This window comes from Colletotrichum fructicola, assembly GCF_000319635.2.
Source record: "Colletotrichum fructicola Nara gc5 chromosome Unknown KSG_Nara_v1_contig04, whole genome shotgun sequence".
Taxonomy (NCBI): Eukaryota; Fungi; Ascomycota; class Sordariomycetes; order Glomerellales; family Glomerellaceae; genus Colletotrichum; species Colletotrichum fructicola.
The window spans coordinates 3,731,277-3,752,383 of NW_027094054.1; the positions used below are offsets into that span (position 1 = coordinate 3,731,277).

Here is a 21,107-nt window from a genome sequence, read left to right on the forward strand (position 1 = left end):
CTTAAACTATAGTAATAGTATAATAGCCTCTAAAAATATCATAACAGACGTTAGCTTTAGAGGGCATAATATAAGCTATAAAGAAAATAGCTAAGTTAATAGAAAGTATATATAAAAGTTAGAAGAAAAGTTAAGAAGTTTAAAAAAATCTATAATAATTAAACTAAGTTAAAGTTATAAAGTTATTATTAAAGTAATATTAAAAGTAATAAGATTATCTAATAGATATAATTTCTCATAGATCGCCCTTTAGTTTTATTTCCTCTTATGCGCGCAGTTATATATACTATCTAAGTTCTAAGTAAAAATCATAATAAGTAGCTAGAGGTCTTAATATTATAGTTATAAGTTATAATAAATAAAGTATTTTTATATAAAGTTTAATATCTTAAACTTTATAAGTTTTTTAAATATAAAATATTAAACTAAATTAAGTATTATTATTATATTTATATTATCATTACTTTTATAAAAGAATACTAAATATAATACGTAGTTGGTTTATAATATCTAAACTTTAAATAAGTATTTAATCTTAAATTATTTATAGTTTTAATAAGCTAAAAATATTATAATATTATTTTTTAAATAAGAATATTTTATATTTAGCTAAAATATATATTTAACTTTATATAAATATCTACTTATTATATATTCTTATTAAGGTTTCTCTATTATACTTCTATATTTATTAAAAATATAAGTTAAAATATCTATATATTATTTCTAAAATTTCATTTATATAGAGGGTAAATTTTCTTAATCTTTCTATAAAAAGGCTATATTATAAATATAAACTTTATAAAAATACTATATATATTTTTTAATAAAAAGAGATAATATCGTTCTAAAAGTATTTTAAACTTATTTAAATATAAAAACCACTTATAAGTAGACCTCTATCTGCTATTCTTACTATCATTTAAAGTACATCCGTCATATGCTCTTATTTCAAGCATCCGTGGTCTGCTAGTTTTACTAATCAGCCTACTTACCTCTCATCCTAATCTACATGTGGATAGGCTTTGAGTAGGTGGCCATAGCAGCCTCCTTGAAGGCCTCAGCAAGAGTGGGATGGGCATGGCAGGTACGTGCGATATCCTCACTGGACGCTCCATACTCAAGAGCCAGCGTAGCCTCCGCAATCATCTCGCCCGCATTAGGCCCAACGATGTGCACTCCAAGGAGCCTGTCGGTTTCAGGGTCGGCAAGCATCTTGACCATGCCCTCAGTGTCCATGTTGGTCTTGGCGCGAGAGTTGGCACTGAATGGGAAGGAACCGACCCGGTAAGGGATGTTCTGGGACTTCAGATCCTGCTCGCTCTGACCGACCCAGGCAACCTCGGGATACGTGTACATGACGGAAGGGATGACACCATAGTTGACGTGACCGTAGCCTTTCTTGATGTACTCGACCACGGCAACAGCCTCTTCCTCAGCCTTATGCGCAAGCATGGGCCCGAAGGTTGCGTCGCCCACACAGCGGATGTGGGGGATCTTGGTGCGGTATTCGGAATCGATGATGACGCGTCCTCGCTCATCCACCTCCAGGCCGATGTTCTCGAGGCCAAGACCTCCGGTGTACGGCCTACGGCCAATGGCGACAAGGACAACTTCAGCGTCGATCTAGAACTAACGTTAGAACCATCTCGCTATTCGCATCCCGAAAAGGGGTACGTACGGTCTCGGGCTTGCCACCTTTGGCAGCGTCAACCTCCAATTTCACATTGTCGCCGCTCTTGTCACCGCCCACGACTTTGGTGCTGGTCTTGAAGTTGATACCCTGCTTCTTCAAGATCTTCTGAGTGCTCTTTGAGATCTCGGCGTCCATTCCGGGGCCACCGATCTGGTTGAGAAACTCGACAACTGTCACCTTGCTTCCCAGTCGGGACCACACAGAAGCCATCTCCAAACCAATAATGCCACCTCCAATAACGACAAGAGACTCGGGTATCTTTTCCAGGGCAAGCGCGCCGGTGCTGGTGACCACACGCTTCTCATCAATCTCCAAGCCGGGGAAGGGAGTCGCCTCACTTCCAGTGGCAATCAGGATATTCTTTCCGCGAACCGACGTCTCGCCGCCGTCATTCAGGTCGACCTTGATCTCGTTCTCGTTGACGAAAGAGCCAGAGCCCTTGATGTACTCAACACCGTTTTTCTTGAAGAGGAACTCGACGCCCTTGGTGAGGCCACCAACTGCAGTGTCCTTGGCCTTCATGAACTGCTCCAAGTTCAACTTGACGTCGGCGACGTCGATTCCGCGGTTTTTGGTGTCGTGCTTGATGGTATGGTAGAGGTGAGAGTTGTTGAGAAGTGCTTTGGAGGGAATGCAGCCGACGTTAAGACAGGTTCCGCCGAGGGTGCCGCGCTTCTCAATGCAGGCGACCTAAAGACAATCTCAGTCAGTCGCACTGCTAACCGGATATCTTGACTGCGCAGCGCGCAACGCGGGTTACCTTCATGCCCTCTTGGCCAGCCTTGATAGCAGCGACATAGCCAGCAACACCGCCACCAATGATGACCAGATCCTTCTCTTCTGTAGGCGCAAACGTCAGCTGATGTCATCTTTGGCGCAACGTTATATGTTCCTTTCCAGGAGATCATTCAGGCATAGGATTCTTCACCCACCAGAGGCAGAGGCGAAGGCTCGACTCCATCTTGAAAGCTGAGAGGGCACAACGGCGGGCAGACTAGAGGAAGACAGTGTGAGCGTCATGAACCGTGACGTGGGTGATGCAGGCACACGGCGAAGTCGGAGAAGAGAGGGAGCCTCACGAGGTGTGTTTCCTGAATGCCGACTTGGCCGCGGTACGGGGTATCAATCGACTGGACAGCATGGCGGTATCTGAGACGGGATGGCGAATCGGCGATCAATTGAAAGGAGCTCAGAAGGAAACGAACGAGAGGGGGAGGTGCGAGAGGGAAGGAAAGAAATTGTTGCGACACTTGTTCCCTAAGGTGTGTGGATGAGTGGGATAGTTGAATTGACGGGACGGCGCAGTCTAATGTTGGGCAAGCTTCGGATCGAATTGGAGCTTTCCTCATCAATCATGGGACGGGGGTGCTGAATTTTACGTCTGCCGGGGCGGGCACGTCCAGTAGCCTGCATCCAGTCTCCAGCGGTTGGGTTTGCAGGGATGGAGGTCGCACATATACGTGTTAAGCGCATAACCCCGGTATCCCCTTGCTGAACTATGCAATCTAGAGGCCGCGGCTCCCAACGTTCTCCTCCATTCCGTATCATACGCCTCCGTCATCTCCCGCGTCCAGGCGATCTTAGCCGCAACCCGCCCGGCTACCCTTCAGTCCATACCTACTTCGGCGTCTGTCACGGATATGGCGCCGATTCCCCGGCTAAAGGACGAGAATTACCATGAAGCATAATAATGTCAGCAACAGCCTGGAACATGCTGACACCAGCCCATGGGCTTGCTATACGGAGGTCCAGGCCACATCTTTGATCTGCAGCAATTTGCTTGTTACTAGAAGAGCATTGCCGCCGTTAGACATTACTAGCAGGGTTCACTTAATCCAACACCCGCAACGGCTCCAAATGCCTTTTTTTTTTCGGGAACACATCGCGGGACTGGATACACCACCACGCGACCTATGCTACGCTGCCGTATCAATCTGCGATTGTTGCACATGCTCATACGGAAGTCACGTCCACTCGCCCGCCTTCTGAGGCTTGAGATTTGACGTCTTTCCTTCTTGTTTTTCTTCCCTGGTTCTTCTATCTACCTGTGATCATCGTTTGTAGGCCTTCGTAAAAGCACTTCAGCAGCCTTGCAAGCCAATTTCACCCTCCTGGCGTCTTTCTTGCCGTCTACAAGATCTGTATCTCGCACCTTTTCCCGCAAGAAGTACGCAATGCTTCGAGCGAGCTCGGGCGCCAGCCCGCTGCTAAACGCCACCCCGAGAGCCTGCTCTAGAGTCCTGTCTTTGGCCCGACTGCACTCTTGAAGCACAGTGATGAGCAACACTTCGACGAAAAGACTTGTCGTGTTCTTTATGTAGGCAAGATTCAGGGCTTTGAGAACACCGAGACTCACAGAACCATCAGCAACCAGGCTGCCCATCATCTTGGCTGTGTTGATAAGCCTGCGATCGTCCGTGGCCTCCTCATCCTCATCCTCTGGTTCCTGCCCGAATAACGGCTCGCCGAGCCGTCGAAAAAGGGTCCATATTGTGTCTTGGAACGCGTACTTGATGCGCGAGTCACTACAGAACTTCTTAGCTACAAGGGTGTAGTAAGGGTTATAGTGCTGCTGCGCTCCAGAGCATTGGATGAGCACATTCGGCACCTCGCGTTTATTGTACTTGTTGAGTTTGAGCTTCAGAATGCGCATGTATGCGTCCTGATAGTCAGCTGCCGCAACGAGGGCAACGAAAATCGCACGCCGAACATCCGTATTCATGCCTTGTTCTCGCGCAAGCTGTGCATAGTCGAGGGTTATGAGATCGTCGGCATCGGCGACCACAATGGCGTCACCCTCGTCAGTAAAGTCATGGCCGTCGTCCGTATTCTTCGTGAAACCGCGAGTATTCTGGACGTCCGCCTCTGAAGGTCCTACGCCAGCCCAGCTGGCCCCCACAAGCCACCATTTGCCGGTCTTATCCGCATTTTCGATATCCCGTAAGCCAATTCGTAGTGGTTCCGTGGCCTTCAGCTTCTGAGTATCAAGTGAACCCAGAACCTTTTTCATGCGTGTGACATGGTCGTTGAGAATGACCAAGTCCTGTGTGCCGGCCTTCAGTTTGTTGTTCTTGAGGTCGCTGATAGTCTCGACCATGAATTTCGTCCGGACCGTGACGTTACTCTCCCCAATCTTAGCGACTGCAGGACGCATCAGGCTGACAATGTCTTTGAGGGCCAACGGGTCATCTTTTCGCAATTGGGGCCCAGCTACGCGAACGACCCGCAGCAAGAGCTCAGCGTTCAGCTCTGAGAGGTCGCCCAGTAGAAGCCGCACAACGTCGAACATAAGATTGCTGCCAATGACGCGAAAAATGTACGTCTCCGCGAGGACTGTAATCAAATTGGATGTCTCTTTTGTGGGAACCTGTTGCTGGCTAGCGGCGGTCGTCGCCTTCTTCCTCTCTTGTTGAAACCGCTCCACCGATGTCGTCAGAAAGTGTGCCGCAAAGTCAATTCCGATGACCTTATAAAGAGCAGCGACAAAACCAGCGGACAGAACTAAAAGGGTGTCGGGTTTGCTTGTGGGGTCGCAAATCTGAGCCATCAGTAGTTCCGTCAAAATGCTGTTCGTATGGCCTCTTGGATAATCACGGTAGACTTTCTCAATCTCACCGACAATCGATACCAAGTTTGCTTCTGCAACTCTGTTGACGGGACCCTGCAACTTTCTGCGAATCTGGGCCTCGAGGTTGGTGTCGCCTCCCACTCTGGCTCGCATTGATGGCGGTATGTACTTTGAGGACTGTGTGCCAGCAGCCACTGGTGGCAAATATGGATTTTCCCTGACCCGTCTAGGAGCTGTTGGCATCTCCTCCGAATCTGAACCGAAACCAACAAAAGATTGCTGGTCACCCAAGTCGTCATCGTTGACGCCTTCCGCATCGTCATTATTAATATCCTTGTCACTCTCCTCTGCTGAATCGCTCAAATCATCGTCCTCCGACGGCTCGTCGCCTTGGTCGAGGACTCTGTCATCTTCACCGCTTTCTGCAACATATGCCGCATCGTTTCGAGATCGGTTCGCGTTCATCCGCTTTTGCGCAAGCCATTGCTTGTATTTACTGGTCTGCTTCGTTTCCTCCTCCTCGCCGCTGCCGTTGCTTAAATCGCCAAGCAGGTCCACCAATCCGTCATCTTTAAAGGCCTGGGGCAGTGATTTCCGACCCTTTCTAAGCCCCAACTTCCGTTCAAGTTGCTCGATCTCAGCATTGTCTTGGGCTAGCCGGTCGCGAACGGCACGCGAAGGTTGTTTCATGGCGGGCTGTTCGCCCTTGACATCGTCGGCATGCTCGGGAGAGCTCCTCTTGCGCTTCTTGGAGGCAGACAGCGGTGATGCGCGCGGTTCTATCGTCTGTAGGTGGCTGTCGGCGCGACGGTCTGCGTCGTTCAAACCACCAGCGTCGTCATCGTCATCGTTATCCGCATTCTCTGGCCCCCGTGCATAGTGGCGTTTGGTTGAATGCGAATCCTGTAAAAATAGGGATTGGCGCTGCTTCTTGGACTGTCTTTCAAATTTGCGACGGTCCTTCCTGTTCTGATCTTGGCTTTTCCACCGCCCGCGAGATCGAGAGGCACTGAGCTCGCCCGGAGCCCCGATCTCTTGGAGGAGCTTCGGCGGCAGAGAAAGCTGCTTGGGAGGCATTGTCGGGGAGGGTTTACAGGATTGAGGCCAATCACCAGATTGGGTCCCTTAAGTAAGACGACGAGGGACGCCAAGATCGAATGCAAAGGTAGAGGCAGCAGGAAAAGCGAAAAGATATGTGACAATTTTGACTTTCTTTTCAAAGTCTTCATGAAGCGTCGCCTGGAACTTTTCTATGGAGCACGGACCCGATGGAGACTGGCGAGCGAAGGAATGACAGGGATGCAGCCAGCGCTAACCTTAAAGCACCTAGCTCCAGGTGTCAAGGCGCAAATCCAGGGCTGGGCGCACGGGGTCCTTGACAAGATCAATTTGGCGGGGCATTTGATATGCTCAACGACGTCTCTCTTCTTGCGGACCCAAGGCTGATAAGAACGCAACATCCAACAAGCGGCCTGCAGACTGGATCATGGCTCGTCATTTGAGCCACGACGAAGTATGTGTCTCGGTTCCTTTCCTTCCCTTTTTTTTTTTTTTTTTTTTGGTTCTTCTTCTTCTTTTTCATAACTTGTCTTCACCCGCATCACGCGCAGGCTGAGCTGACCGAGTTAGTTCTTCGGCAAGCTAGCCGACCTTTTCGAGCAGCGCAAGAGCAAAGGCCATGGCTCCATCTTCCTCGTTCAGAAGCGACGTATGCAAATGAGCCCGGGACAGGAGAGTACAATTGCACTAACATCGGCGTTCTTAGTCTCCTACGGACAAGATGTTCCCGCTGCGACAGATACCGATCCGTTTCCGGACCTAAACCCAACGAAACCCTTACCCGTGCTGGTCCGCGCCTCCAACGGCAAATCCAAAATGCACCGAGATGCAAAGATCAAATTGTCAACTGTTGTGGAGGTTGATGCCTTGGACGCCTTCTACGCTCGATATGCCGACCTATGCAAGAGCGGGATGACTGCTCTCAAGCCCAGAGACAGAAGCAAGAAGAAGGCAAAGGCCCGAAGAAAGAAGGGAGGAGCGCCAACAGTTACTGCGTCCTAACGAATTACGACCTTAGAGCAACCTTCAACAGCCCGGGCTAATACCCCCACGAACTGTCTGCGCAACATAGCCATCGGGTGAAAATCGAGCTGGAGACGATCAGGAAGAAAATGGAGGAAGGTCAGACCGGACAGGACTGACTGCGAACCCGAATCCCTCTTACTGTCTTGACGGCCTTGTTTTTCTTTTCTTTTTTGGCTGCAATTCTCCAGCTGACGATGGGATGTAAGCGAGTATGTTCTACAGACCATTTCCTGAAGGGTATTCATCCCGGGATTGCTACCATGCAGATATACATTCAGGCGCAGATAGCCCTCGCGTGTTCGGCCAGATGTCAGGAGCGAACCGGAAGGCCATACTCTTGCGAAAAGCAGATGGCAGATCCTACGAGTCCAACTTCGCGTCTTCATGCCCCACAGCGCTATTTGCCTGATGAACAAGTGCTGTAGTCACCGGGCAATGCACCATTTCCAGAGCAGAAATAAGCGTCATCATCAAATGCTTCCAGTGCCTCCCTGACTCGTGTACATGCTCCGCACTCACGTCGCCCTGGCCTTTTTGGATTTCCTACATACATACATAAGCTCTCTGGACATCGGGAAGTTGGGTCGCTGCTTTCACAACTTGCTAGTTTCTTGCGGCTCACCCATCTCGCGCCACAGGTTGGGCACCTGTGTAGATGAAGCTCGCACATTTGCTCTTTGTTTTTGGGTATGCAATACTGATAGGTCCAATGCTGTGGATGTCATGCAAAAGCTTAACTCTTGCATTGTGGCAATGTCGGGCTTATATGTGATATTGAGTCGTGGGCAGGCTGGCGAAACGAGAATCGCGGTTAGCACACTCCTTTGCTGCAAGAAGGCCGTGAAGCTGATCGGAGGTGCCGATGGAACGAATATGCAACCAGCCAGCCGGCGTTCCTGTGGATGTGACGCACCGAGTGATGACTAGAGGTGCGTCAAGTAGTCTCCGGGGTAGCAAACTGCAGGAAACTGACCGACAGGAATGATCTAGAAGGAAAACATCCACAGTGTGACGACGACCCGGAAGACTGGGGTTGTGCCAGATCTATTGCTGCAGGTAATCTTTAAACAAGAGGGTTCCCAAGAACCAAGCGCATTTTAACTCAGCTTGTGCATTGAGTATCGTCTTACGGCCCCTGACAACTTGAGCAGCGGATTGCTACAAACGAGTTTGACCCAGAGTCAACGATTGCTCATGGGACGTTATTGTCTTCTACCTGTGTTGCAATATCTGATGCAATCACCGGCTGTACATTATCGCCCTCTACCTGGTGATCTCCAACAACCATCGTCACATGCATAGTTTATGTGCTATTCGAAGTAAATTGCAGGTAAGGGGCCCTGAACAGGCTATCTGCTTGTTGGTGGGAAAGACTCGGCCTCTGCCCGAACTGAGACTCCATGAACGTCCGTTGTCAGTATTAAGACGAAGTTGGGCCAGCACATCAAAGCAGCTGGACTGACATCCACGTAGTCCGAAAGACCCATCCTAGCTAACGAACCACATTATATGAGATGTCGTGTAGAATACGACCGACACCTTCAATGCTCGACCAGCCATGCACACCAAAGCCCAGCCCCCCTGGAAAACCTGATGGATCGGAATGATGATTTTTTTTTTCGTCGCAGCGCAATTAAAAACAATTTAATGAATGTGCGGACTGCAATTGAGAGTGGGTACAAGAACAATTTGCCGGCAGTGTGGTATAGAAATGTGCCGTTTTGGGTGGTCTATCGACCGATATCGCGAGCCTAGACACGGAATTGTGTCGAACTTATTCGGCAAGTTACATGATTTGGTCTTGCGTCAACCCAGCATGCGCGTCAGTCTCCATGCTATCTCCACCACCAGCCGCATTGAGGTAGCGGACGAAGCTCAGGCCCAAAGGACGGCCACCGTACTGATAACCCTGGAATTTGGCAATCGCGGTTTCTGCAGTGTCTGCAGAGTCAAACCGCACAACGCCAGTACCACGCGAGCGCCCGCTGGGCTCGTACTGGATCTCGGCCTGTTCAACCTTTCCGATAGTAGTGAATAGCTCTACGAGATCCTCGTTGCTGGTGGACCAAGGCAACTGTCAACTATTAGCACCGACATTTCAACGAATTCACAACGATTCGTCAACTCACGTTGCGGACATAGATCGTCTCGCCGCGATCGGTTCCGGCAGTGGCGAAGTCGGTAAATGGGTTGGGAGGGACGGAAGTTGCGTTGCCGGCATCGAAGCCCCCTCCACCACCACCGCCTCCTCCTGAGAAGCCGCCACGGCCATAGCCGCCGCCGCCGCCGCCACCGCCGAAGCCGCCACGACCACCGAATCCACCGCGGCCGTAAGCACCACCGAAACCGCCGCGCATACCGCCGAAACCGCCACGACCGCCAAAACCCATGGGGCCACCCGCACCGGCGAACCTGTCCTCACGAACTTCGAGAAGACGACCCTGCCAGTCATAGCCATTGAACTGCTGGATAGCAGTACGGGCATCGTCAGGGTTCTCGAATACTACTATCCCTGATCCCTTTGGACGGCCATCAGGCCCAAGATGAACATCGGCACGAATGACAACTCCGTTACGAGCTTTTTTCAAAGTGTAAGTTAATGACCATGAGTAATGGGAGCAAGGCTGCGTTGTAATCGCGAACTCACCAGCTTGTCTGAAGAGATCCTTGAGGTCTTGCCAGCCAACAGTGTAGGGGAGCTGTGATATTCGTTAGTTGACAAATGGCGACATTCCGAGGCTGGATTGGAATGGGAACAAACGTTGGCCACGTAAATCTGTCGGCTGCCACCAGCGTTGTAGCCGCCACCGCCACCGCCACCGCCGAAACCGCCAGGGTTCATACCGCCAGGGTTCATACCGCCTCCGCCAAAACCGCCGCGGTTAGCTGTGGCGCCGATGAAGCGAGGCTCAGCCTCGCGATCCTGCAGTTTTTGGGTCAGCCCGGATTTCGCTTCGTCAATAGCAGTGCTACCAGTCATGACTTACTTCTCGAACATAGACAAGTCTGCCCATGAGGTTCTGGTTACTGAGCGTTGCCACAGCGTTCTGGGCTTGCTCCCTCGTCGCATATTCCACAATTCTGCATGTTTCGTCAGCGTCGCGAGCCCACAAGAGATGATTGATGAAAGAGCTTACCCGCATCCCTACATAGACCCGTGGACACACGTCCCAACCCGTCAATCCAACAATTCCATCAATAACCAGAGGGAAGAGACCACAAAAGAAAACCAGCCATAGACTACGTGTAGACGCCCACCTTCGACATTCCGTTTGGAAGTAATAGCACGTCGGCGAAGAGAACTTCTCCGGCTAGGAAAGGCAGTTAGTCCAGTTCAACGAGCAACACCAGACCAGAGTCACATCTTTGAAGAAACACAGTGTCTTGTTGGTGCAGAAACACATGGGAGGGGAGGGTGCTCACCTTGTCGCATGAAGTCCTTGAGGTGATGCCATTTGACATCGTAGGAAAGATTGCCGACGTAGACGCGTCGGTCCTGTTGCGAAGTCTCCCTAATGTTGCTCATCATTTGCTCTCTAGCAGCTGCGCGCTCCTCGTAGGATCGATGTTGAGGCGCCCCTCCGTACCCAGTGCTAGATCCTCCAGACGGGACTCCGGTGCCAGTCATGGGTGAACGATCTCTTCTTCCACGGTACTCGTCTCTACTGCGGGATCGACTCCGCGGGGAAAATGAGCGGCGTCTTGAGGCGCGATTGGGGCTGCGTGAACGTCCGCGTCGAGGGGATCGAGATCGCTCCCGCTGCCGAGTGTTAGCGCTATGTGCCGCCATCTAGTACAGCGTGTCGATAGCAGCGTGATGCTTGGAGAGGGTTGGGGAGGGGGGATGCTTCGGTAACAGAAACGTGGCGGGATATGGAAAGTGAGATAGGGTGAGGGAAGGGAGGCGCCAGAGGCGGCTCAGAACGAAGGAATGGATGGGGCGAGTGGGTTTAGACGAGAAGGTAGAGTTGGAAGGTGCACCGAGAGCCCCTGCACCGCCGTAGCCAAAGTCAACCTTCAAAGCTCCATCTCGTCGTCTCTGTATGCATCGGATCATGCTGTAGGAAAGAACCGCAAACCAGAAGCGGAGGTAGGCTTTGGCAGAAGCGCCGAGGGGTAAAACAGCCAAGCGCGAGGTAGAGCAGGTGGGCGGGCAGGCAGATGAGCAGGTGGTTTTGGGCAAGTGAAACTGAGCAATATGTGCGCGAGTTCGAGCAGGCTCGGAGGTATGTTGACAGCAGAAAGACAATGGGCCTGGGGGGCTCAAAAGGTCGGCCGGCTCGAAGATGTTGCCAAACGTTAGAAGAGATACTTACGGGTCGATAAGTGTCGCCGGAGTCAGCTACGAAAAGGTAGGGTTAGTCGGAAGGCCGAAACAGGGGAGCTTTAAGAAAAGAGTGCCTGCGAGAAGAAAGCAAGAGAACACGAGCAAAGAAGCAGGAACGACGGAGAAAGGGCACCAGCGGTCGATATTTGGATAGCTGGGAAGGGCGGACGTGGGCAGGCATATGGCAAGACGAAGGGGGGGGGCGTAGAGGCACGGTACGGGTCTGGATACGGGAACGGGTACAGCCCAGAACGAGGAGAGTGCAGTGGAGAAGGGGCAGAAGAACATGCAGCTACCAAAGGCACGACAGTACGGTAAGGTACGGGGAGGTACGTTCCTTGCTCATGAAGTCGTAAGGAAAGGGAGGGACGGGCAGGCGGGGGAGGGAAAGGAATCGGCAGGCCAGGTACGGATGTACGTACATCGGTACCTCTTTGGAGTGGTGGAGGAGCAACAGCAGCCAGAGGCACGACGGAGGGTGGGGAGGGGGGATGAGGAGGGGGGGGATGAGGGAAGGGAAGGACAGGACAAGGGAGCAGGAGGGGTTGGATAGAGACAGAGACAGACGGACAGAGAGAATGACGGGCCAAGTTGAAAGAGAATGATTGGGGGGTTTCTGGGGCGGAAGTGACAAGCTCAGGTGCGAGTACACGCAGGTAAGGATCCTAGCTTGTAGCTCGTCCATGCATGAATGCCAGCATGACATAGATGAATTCGTAAATAGATGGATGCTTGGTGAAAGGGAATTCCAATGTAGATGGATGATAGGGAGGAGCTGGTGGCCACATCCGCCGTGTGAGCAGGCTTCTGGCTCTGGCTCAAGTTTGGACTTGAGCTTGTTGGGCGTTGTGAGATGCGCGAAACGCGGCGTCAAGCAGGGTTTGGGGTCAGGTACTGAGGAAAGAGGGCAACGAGAGCCAGTGGCACAGCTTGTGGTGAGGCTGGGAGACCAAGCAGGTTGCTTGCTCTTCAAGACACGACACCAAGTCAAAATGCTGATTTCAATTCCTTCGCGCGAGGCAACAACCGACCATGTTTGTGAGCTGGGCGGAAGGAAGCAAGCAAGCAAGCCAATGAACCGCATCCGACCCCAAACCAAAGTAAGGCAATGGCAGGCTAGGCAAGGCGAGGCAAAGCGATGAGAGACGGGGCGGTAACGGTGTACTGTGGAGGACGAGAGGATGCGCGGGAGAACGACGAGGAAACAGACAAGGACAAGCCAGGTATGACAGCCCCAAGGCCAACCAGATGGACGGGAGTAGCAAGGCGATGCAATTGAGCCACCCGCTCTGGAAACGAAATGATGGAACAGCGAACGGAAGAGGATGAGAAAAAGAGATTGACTTACCCATGGCTCCCTACGACTCGCGTCTGTAGACCTGACGAAGAAGGACGGGAGAAAAGAGATAGAGCGATTGCTGAACACCAGTACAACGACGTCTTGATGTGGATGGTGCTGGTGGCGCGGCGGATGGTGCTTCGCTGTCGTGCTGTTGTGATGCGATGCGATGCGATACAAAGTAATGTGACGCGTGTGTGCGCGTTGCGGTGGTGTATGGACAGATAAGGCGGAAGGGAAAAAGAACAGGAGCGGGAGGAACGAACACAAACGCAGGCGCAGATGCAGGCGCGGACGCAGGCGGCAAGAAAGCAGGCTGGGGTCAGGGCCGGGCCAGGCGAATCAGGCAGCCAGCCACCTTAGGTAAGTTAAGGCAAGACAGGGAGCTGAGATAGGTAGGCGCGACGGCGACGTATCCACAAGGCAAGGCAAGCACGCAAGGTGAGCCAGGTGAGAGAATTTCCAGAGCAGGTGGAAGGTGTGTCTGGGTCTAAACGGCACCTTCGATCCAATAGACGTGACAAAGAGCAAGGTGAGGTGGAACTCGGGACGGGAGGTCCATGGTGCCTAGGTAGGTAGGTAGGTAGGTAAGGTAGGAAGGTACGAATACCTCAACCGGACCTGCTGCACTGGTGCGAGCGGGAGCGGAGAAACGGAACGGAACCAATGCTAGGTGGGGTCGGGTCCAGTCCAGTAAGGTACTTAAGTTGACGGAAGTGAGGTACTATCAGAGCCGCGACTACGGTCTACCGGGCTCAAGCTCAAGGACTCTGACGGATGGAACCTCCATATCTCGACTGTCGGCACCAGGTAAACTAAGAAAGGAGCCGGCCGGACGGAGGAAGCTGAAAGGGCAGCAGCTTCTCAACAACTTTGAGCATTGAGGCAAACAGTAAGGTGCCTTACCTTACCTTCGAAACGCCCGGAAATCCGCCCGGATGGAGGGGCGGCGTTGGTCCTTGGCTTGAATCGGCGGCGACCTCAAGAGTAAAGCTCACCATGGTGGCCTTGCAGGGCAATTTTCAATTCAGACTTGGTCTCGGCTTTCACCCAGGTAAGGTACACAGTAAGTACCCAACTTGGCGTTCTCCAGCTCTCAGTATAAAATACCTCCTCCGTAGCACCCACGGCATTTACCAGTCAGAAGTGGCGCCGACATCCAGGGAAGTCGCGGCGAACGAGCAATGACACCAGAAAGCACATCAGATGGCTGCGTCAATAGTGCGTGTTCATTGGCCAATCAGCGGCCGATGCGGCGGAGTCCAAGTGAATGCAGGACAGGACATGCGTGAAAGAGCACCGCAGAAGGGTGGAGCTTGAGCTGCATCAGACGACGAGTAAGATACCGTTACTGCTGAGGCGTCAACCTTGGCGCACTGCTGCCCGCCGGTGAGATGCATGCCGTGCGGATGCGGAGTGTGTAGGTAGACGATGCTCTGAAGTTCGCAGCCAGGTTTGCATATGCGAAGGGACTATCTTTTCTTGTCTTTCTCCCTCCCAAGAATGGAAATGGGCAGTAAATTTCCATCTCTCCATAGTGTGAAGTATGTGGTATCATGTCACAGATCACTGTTCTAAAAACAGAGATAACAGCCATATGTCCAACCTACACCCTCTGCCTGCACATCCTGGCGCGACTGATCCCGCAACCTTGAAGGCCTGTGGACTAGGACTGGGACTTTTGCCTAGTGTCCAGGTGTGTCTAGCTAGAGCCATGGCATGTATATACATATAAGTGAATAGAATATGGTCTACATGACAGAAAGCACAAACACCTGAGTGCCTTGTTTGGCCACAATATACTATGCAGTAGTGATTGAGAGAACCTTGAGGGCCATGGTCCTGTCAGTGGGGTGGGGAGGGAGTAAGGTGGCACACACCTCTGTGGCCGCGGACAGAATCCGACCTCTACCGAGTCTGCGATGGCTTGTCTTGCGACTTTCGCGTAGCTTGGTGAGACCGACATGTAGACAGCAAGCATTACCTCGGGCAGTACCTCATTATGAACCTCACATTACCGTAAGCTATGCACGTGGGATCGTGTCCCCCATTGTGACATTCGCCTGGCGTGACATTACAGAACGCAAGATACAAGCCTATACGGAGCAGAAGCTCAAGCACCGACAAGGAGTGTCTACGTATTCTCAGCCAAGGCATGGTTACTATAGGTCGACATTTCTCGTGCCGAATTGATGCCGTCTTGGTCGTTGTGCAGTGCGAACAGAAGTACATGTATACGGCATTACATGGCTCAAGGCTGGACTGCAGTACTAACGTTCGCAAGCCCCATCCAAAACCACGCTTTTCAGTGACTAATCATATGATGATTCGGGGACGATCAAAGCACCGCGTAATACATCCCTCCAGGGAAGTGTTCGAGTAAGTTACTTGTCAGTGTGCTGCCAAGCTAGTGAGTCCTGCGTTGCAGAGGCCCAGCATTGCATCGAATGTCCAGTGCACTGTATAGACCTCCCTGTCTATTGCCGGGCTGATCTAGCTGTGTGCTGCATCAGTAAGCCCGCTGTAGGACGGACGACCGTGACGATGGTGATCTCAGTCTGCTTGCCGTGGGTGCAACTGGCGCATGGCGCGGGCCACGCAGCGCAAGGTCGGGGGATCGGAATGTGTCGCTCCTTCACAGAGTAAGCAGTTGTCGGAGCCTCGGGAGCAACGGTCTGCGTAGCACACCATGCTGGATGAAGCCCAATCATAGCTTCTTGACTGTGATACACGAGGTGACAAGGTAGGATTTCAACGCTGTGTAACAACATGGCCGAAACAGAGCGAGCTCCTAAGGCGAGTATTTGAGGGGCGATCTTAGGTATCTACGTTCAAGCCTAAGGTATTCAATTACCTACCGCAGACACCAACCTAAGCTACTAGGGGACCTCACCTAAGGTAGGCAAGGTACCTAAGGTAAGGTTCCTTTAGGCATGACCGCGCTGTTCCGTACGCGACCTCTCCCATAAAAGAGCTCAACCTAGGTGCCGTACTTAGCCCAGACCAACTACTAGGCGACTAGCACGCTAGGTACACTGTCGGTGCCTCAGAGGGGCTTCGGGGAAGAAGAGGAAAAAAAAAAAAAAAAAAAAAAAAAGGATCACCTGATCTACGACTGCTGGATTGGGAACGGGTCTGCGACGAGTTGGCACGAAGAAGACCTTACCCGACTAAACGCACGATCTCCTTTACAGAAATGCTCCATCCACGCCGACCGACTGCCAGATGGGCCTTTCGCCCATTTCGCCATTGCCAAATAGCATTTCCAACAAGACTACAGACAAAACGAGCTTACCATTCGTACGACCACCCAGACCAGACTGCCTCTTTCAACACCCAAGAAAAGACAATTCTCTCCGCCGCCTACGAACATGTCCCGGAGCACGGTTTCTCCCACAAAGCTCTAGCTCTCGGCGCGAAGGATGCCGGGTATCTCGACATTAGCACCAGCGTTTTGCTCGACGGCCCCTTCAGCCTCATACGTTACCACTTGGTGACGAGGCGAGAGAGCCTAGCCGCCAAGAGTAAGGAAATCTTCGGCCAGGTCACAGAGGCCAGCATCGACGAAAAGGTGGAAATGATAACATGGGAACGGCTTCTGGGAAACGAAGTCATCGTAGGACATTGGCAAGAAGTGGGCGGCCCTGTCCCGCACCTTTATGTTTGTGCTCGCTAATGCGGCTGCAGGCTTTGGCCATCATGGCACAGCCAACCCATGCTCCTGCCTCGTTTAAAGAGCTGGCTAAGCTAGTTGACGAGATCTGGTTTCTCTCCGGGGACACTTCCGTTGACCCCTCTTGGTACAGCAAGCGCGCGAGCGTGTCGATGATTTATGCCTCCGCCGAGCTTTTCATGACCAATGACAAATCCGCTGGCTTCAGGGACACCAGAGACTTCCTTCGACGAAGACTCAAAGAGGTCCATGAGGTTGGTGGTATACTTGGCTCCGTAGGGCAGTGGGTTGGTTTTACGGCCAGTGCGGGTGTGAACGTATTGAGGAGCAAAGGGCTCCGAATCTAGAACCAGTCACAAGGGGATTTCTCTTAAGAAACCGCTCCACGGCTGGGGTTACTGTACAAAAGCCTACTCACAAACACATCAATTGTATGATATAGAAGGGTACCTCGACAAGCTGGCTTATTAAACTGCCGCGATGCAAGACGCAAATTGAGGCCCAATGTTACAGACTGCCGTTTGATTCAACGCCTCAACGCCAGATCCCGCAAGATCCATTCCTCCCCGCCTTTGCCACAAACCTTGGTCCGTACCGTACGCCCCCAAACGTAGCCATTCAGGCAAGAAAGACCCTGGCGTATCAAACCAAAGTCCGCTGTCGAGGATCGGTCAACCTAGGGCTGGTGTTAGTGTTTTCTTTTTCAACAAGGCTAATCGCACTTACCGAATGACTTTCACATCCTCATCAAGCGATGCCCGTCCTTCGATGGCGTTGGGTGTGATCATGATGTACTGGCGAGATACCGAGCGTCGCGCCGCCTCAATCTGAATGAGAAGCCGAGTTAGCATTGGATGAGGTCTGCAAGCGTACATGGATGACTTACCAGCATCTTTGTGCTGATCGTGCGGTTGACGTTATCCATGAAGACGTCAAACTCGTCAAGACATCTCAGAGGCGAACCCATGGCCTCCCAAATAGCCAGCAGCATGCAAATTGACGAGAAAGACTTCTCGCCGCCTGACAGTGTCTTCGTGCTTCTGCCACCGGTGCCTTTCTTCGTCTCGTCTGGCTCCACGAAAAGCGACAGTCTCTTCTGAGGATGGTCGATCGCAAGTTTGCCTTTGAATCCACGCTCACTGAGGAGATATTGGAAGCAAATGCGTGCTCGCGCCGAGATGTGACGCTGGAACAAACGCCATCGGTTCAACCGGTCTTCCAAGTTGAGCTTTCCTGCGGCCTGCTCCTCTAACTGGCCCTGGTAGAGCTGCTTCGCGGCTTCGTAGGCTGTTTCAGCTCTCGCTGCCCGCTCTTTGATCTCCTCGTCTGAAGCACCCAGCCTCTGAGCCCTCTTCTCTAGTTGCTGGTGTATAGTCGCGTATTTGGCTTCGATGGTCTTGTGTGTTTCGCCCTCGGCGATGTACACACGATTCGGTGCCTTCTCCATAGCTTGGTGAGTGAAGTTGGCCACGGTTTCGGCCTGCTGGTCACGCTTCGACTCAGCTCGTCGTTTGTCTTCAATCGCATTATCGCGGTCCTCGAAGGCGCGATTCTTCTCCATAACGGCAAGCTTCCGTAGGTCTTCGGCTCTCGTAACAGCGAGTTGTAGTTTGTTCAGCTGAGCGTCGTAGTCTTTGAGTCTTCTCTTCTCCTCGTCGCTCTTCCTCTTGTATTCCTCCGTCTTCTTGTTTAGTTCTTCTTGTCTCAGCTTCATCTCTCCATACTGAGTGCCTTGGTGGTCTTTTTCCGCTTTGGCCTTCTCCAGCTCCTCTCGAAGACCTACGAGTCTGCCATCGGCTCCTTCGTATTGATCAAGCTCCGCTGAAATACTCTCGATATGGGCCTGAGCCCTGCGCAGCTGCCGCTCCAAAGACTGATTTCCTAATTCCTGGGCAGTTAGATTCGCCTTGCATTTGGCCGATGACTGCTCGAGCCGTCGCTGGTTTGTCTCTAGAGACCGCAGCTCACCCCGCAGATGAGCTAATGCCTCTCCTTGAAGTTTGACCTGTGTCTCGTTATCTGACTTCATTCTCGGCATTCTATTGTAAGCGTTGATTGGTGATGTATTCGCGCCCGTCTCTTTGGCCTGGATTCGGAGTCCATGACCGCGCTTGCTGGCACCGTCATGGAACGCAAGACACACTTGCACGTTTGGCGGTGGTGAGTGGTTAAGCATAACATCCTCGGCTTTTTTCCTCTCCTTTATGAGAATGATCCTGTCAATGGAATGGGCGACGATAAGCTGGCTGCGGACCCAGTCATTGTCGAATCGGAGAATGCGGAGAACTGTGTCGAATCTTTCGTCGGGCTCTCTCAGGTTCATATTGGGCGGCAAACGCTTGCCGATGATGATCGGCGGGGTGCGGCCCCAAGTGAAGCGCTGCATCAACCTTGCCAGCCGTTGCTGGTCTCTCTTGTTTGCCACAAGGAAGCTATCCAGCGTCGCACCTAGAGTTGTATCTAGAATACCCCCCCACTCAGCTTTGAGGAGCTGAATGTGAGCTCCGATCGGACCAACGGGCTTCTCTTCGAAGCCACTGTCTTGTTCAATGGCTTGAAGAAGAGCAGGAATGCTTCTATCAAAGACAGCATATGCCGATCCTCCGTTTCGCTGGAGGGTCTGCAGGCGCGATTCAGCTGACGAGATTTCTTCTCTCTTCTTATTTATGTCTAGTCTGCCCGCGTTCTCAGTAGACTGAGCTGCTTTGAGCGCATCACGAAGCTCTGGCATGGCGTTGGCACCCTGATCCATTCTCTCCCTGGTGCTGGATTCATCCGACTTGGCGTCGTTCAGCCGTGCTTCGAGTTCTTGTCGGGCACTGCCGGCACCAGCATCCAGTCGCTGTTCTTCTGCTTGGATTTTCTGTTCAGAGTCCTTTACCCATGCCTTTGCATTGCTGTGACGCTGCTGCACATCTCTCAGCTGACGATGTATGTCTGTGACTTGAGCCTTGGCCTCATCAAACTCCGCTCTGGCAGCGGCGACATCTACATTAATCGTGGTAGCCTCCATCTGTTTCTCATGAAGTGCTGCCTGAGCACGCGCCAGCAGCTCATCGCAGTGAGACAAGGCTTGTGATTTTTGCTCAATCGATGACTCAGCGCCACTGATAATTTCGTCCAGCGAGGCGATTTGATCGTCGCATTGTTGAAGGATATCCTCCTGCTCTGCCACCTGAGACCAATAGAGCTGATTTCGAAGACGACGATACTCCCTCCTCATCTCCTCGTTCCTTTGGGCTATGTCTCTCAGCTTGCGCGCCTCTGAGAATTCACGCTCAGAGCGTCGGACGTGTTCCTCCAGACTTGGAAGTTTGGCCTCATGGCTTTCAAGGATCTCCGTCAGTAGCTTGTAGTCATTGTCGAGTTGTTCGAGTTGGACACCACGGACAAAAAATTTGTACTTCATAGAAGCGGATGAAGAGTTCAAAAACTGACGCGCATTGTCCTGTGAAAGAACATTAAGCGGGTTGTCGACTTGAAAGGCCCAGTATTCGGAGATTTCGTCGACATCGGCCTTCTTCGTAGATATCGTTTTGCCCGTCACACTCTTGAGCTTGAAGCCGCTGGAGCCAGCCCGGGAAAAGTGACGCTCGACTCTGATGGTGTCGCCATATATTTCTGGCCGATAGGCATCGACACCCTGGTTCTTGATTCTGACGATGATGATAGAGTTGTCTCGGCCTTCCTTGATGAAGCTTTTCAGGCTTCCGCCTCGATTTGTTGAACTTGCTTTGCCGCCGAGGCAGAGAGTAAGAGCGGTCAGCACGGCACTTTTTCCGCTTCCATTCTCTCCAACGATGAAGTTGATCAATGGCCCCAGCTCAACAAAGAGACGCTCGTGGCACATGAAGTTGAAACACTCGACACTTTCTATGATGCCGTTCTCGGCGGCGTGGTTCTCGCCGATTCGTTGCGGGCGGCTCTTAATTTTCTGTGTGGCGCGCTGATCATCCTGGTCTTCGTATTGCAAATGCCTAAATCCATCGTCGCGGGCAATTTCGTACTGAGTGCGAGGAGGCGAATCTTGTCTGCCTCGTCCATTCTCGTCTTCGTCTTCGTCTTGGTTGCCAGTGGCCTCGCTATCCAAACTGGAGCTTTCGTCTTCCCGTTTTTCGTGGGTAGAGTAGGATAGTCGGACTCTTTTGGACTGGTCGAAAATGAGAGATTAGCTGCGCTGCGATAATGCTCGAGAATTTTGGGGCTGGCTTACAGACGCGTCTTGGCTAAGATAGGATCGTGCCCGCCGAACATCCAACACTTCCTCCGCCTCTACAGCGGCACGAGATCTTTTGGGAGGAGCCATACTGGAATATGACTGGGTCACACTTGCCTCTGAGGGCGGTATGACAAGTCGGGTGCGGACGTAGCTGGCTGGCGATGATGATTGATATTGTGATGGTGGAATGGCGTGAACAG

General features: G+C 51.9%; 6 protein-coding genes across 6 annotated transcripts; 2 read left to right on the forward strand and 4 right to left on the reverse strand.

Annotated features, from left to right (window-relative positions):
• Window positions 1-1,008: 1,008 nt before the first annotated feature.
• CGGC5_v007824 (Dihydrolipoyl dehydrogenase) lies at window positions 1,009-2,837 on the reverse strand (the record flags this gene model as incomplete). Its single annotated transcript, XM_032020852.1, has 5 exons — window positions 1,009-1,626; window positions 1,682-2,386; window positions 2,457-2,536; window positions 2,629-2,690; window positions 2,776-2,837. 5 exons carry the CDS (start codon window positions 2,835-2,837, stop codon window positions 1,009-1,011), a joined length of 1,527 nt encoding a protein of 508 aa, XP_031882056.1.
• A 900-nt stretch (window positions 2,838-3,737) lies between these two features.
• sgd1 (Suppressor of glycerol defect protein 1) lies at window positions 3,738-6,341 on the reverse strand (the record flags this gene model as incomplete). The annotated part of the gene is made up of 3 exons (XM_066151910.1): window positions 3,738-4,221; window positions 4,321-5,441; window positions 5,487-6,341. 3 exons carry the CDS (start codon window positions 6,339-6,341, stop codon window positions 3,738-3,740), a joined length of 2,460 nt encoding a protein of 819 aa, XP_066008885.1.
• Window positions 6,342-6,750: 409 nt separating this feature from the next.
• srp14 (Signal recognition particle subunit srp14) lies at window positions 6,751-7,325 on the forward strand (the record flags this gene model as incomplete). Its single annotated transcript, XM_032020855.1, has 3 exons — window positions 6,751-6,777; window positions 6,894-6,972; window positions 7,030-7,325. 3 exons carry the CDS (start codon window positions 6,751-6,753, stop codon window positions 7,323-7,325), a joined length of 402 nt encoding a protein of 133 aa, XP_031881942.1.
• Window positions 7,326-9,135: 1,810 nt separating this feature from the next.
• On the reverse strand, window positions 9,136-12,361 carry CGGC5_v007827 (putative RNA-binding protein; the record flags this gene model as incomplete). The annotated part of the gene is made up of 11 exons (XM_066151911.1): window positions 9,136-9,423; window positions 9,479-9,927; window positions 9,997-10,048; window positions 10,111-10,272; window positions 10,337-10,430; window positions 10,487-10,494; window positions 10,608-10,660; window positions 10,773-10,961; window positions 11,006-11,109; window positions 11,666-11,691; window positions 12,248-12,361. 11 exons carry the CDS (start codon window positions 12,359-12,361, stop codon window positions 9,136-9,138), a joined length of 1,539 nt encoding a protein of 512 aa, XP_066008726.1.
• A 3,850-nt stretch (window positions 12,362-16,211) lies between these two features.
• On the forward strand, window positions 16,212-17,035 carry CGGC5_v007828 (Ubiquinone biosynthesis protein coq9; the record flags this gene model as incomplete). The annotated part of the gene is made up of 3 exons (XM_066151912.1): window positions 16,212-16,539; window positions 16,627-16,649; window positions 16,703-17,035. The coding sequence occupies 3 exons, from the start codon at window positions 16,212-16,214 to the stop codon at window positions 17,033-17,035; spliced, it is 684 nt and encodes a 227-aa protein (XP_066008725.1).
• A 295-nt stretch (window positions 17,036-17,330) lies between these two features.
• smc6 (Structural maintenance of chromosomes protein 6) lies at window positions 17,331-20,994 on the reverse strand (the record flags this gene model as incomplete). The annotated part of the gene is made up of 4 exons (XM_032020858.1): window positions 17,331-17,364; window positions 17,415-17,515; window positions 17,575-20,838; window positions 20,902-20,994. 4 exons carry the CDS (start codon window positions 20,992-20,994, stop codon window positions 17,331-17,333), a joined length of 3,492 nt encoding a protein of 1,163 aa, XP_031881939.1.
• Between the last annotated feature and the right edge of the window lie 113 nt (window positions 20,995-21,107).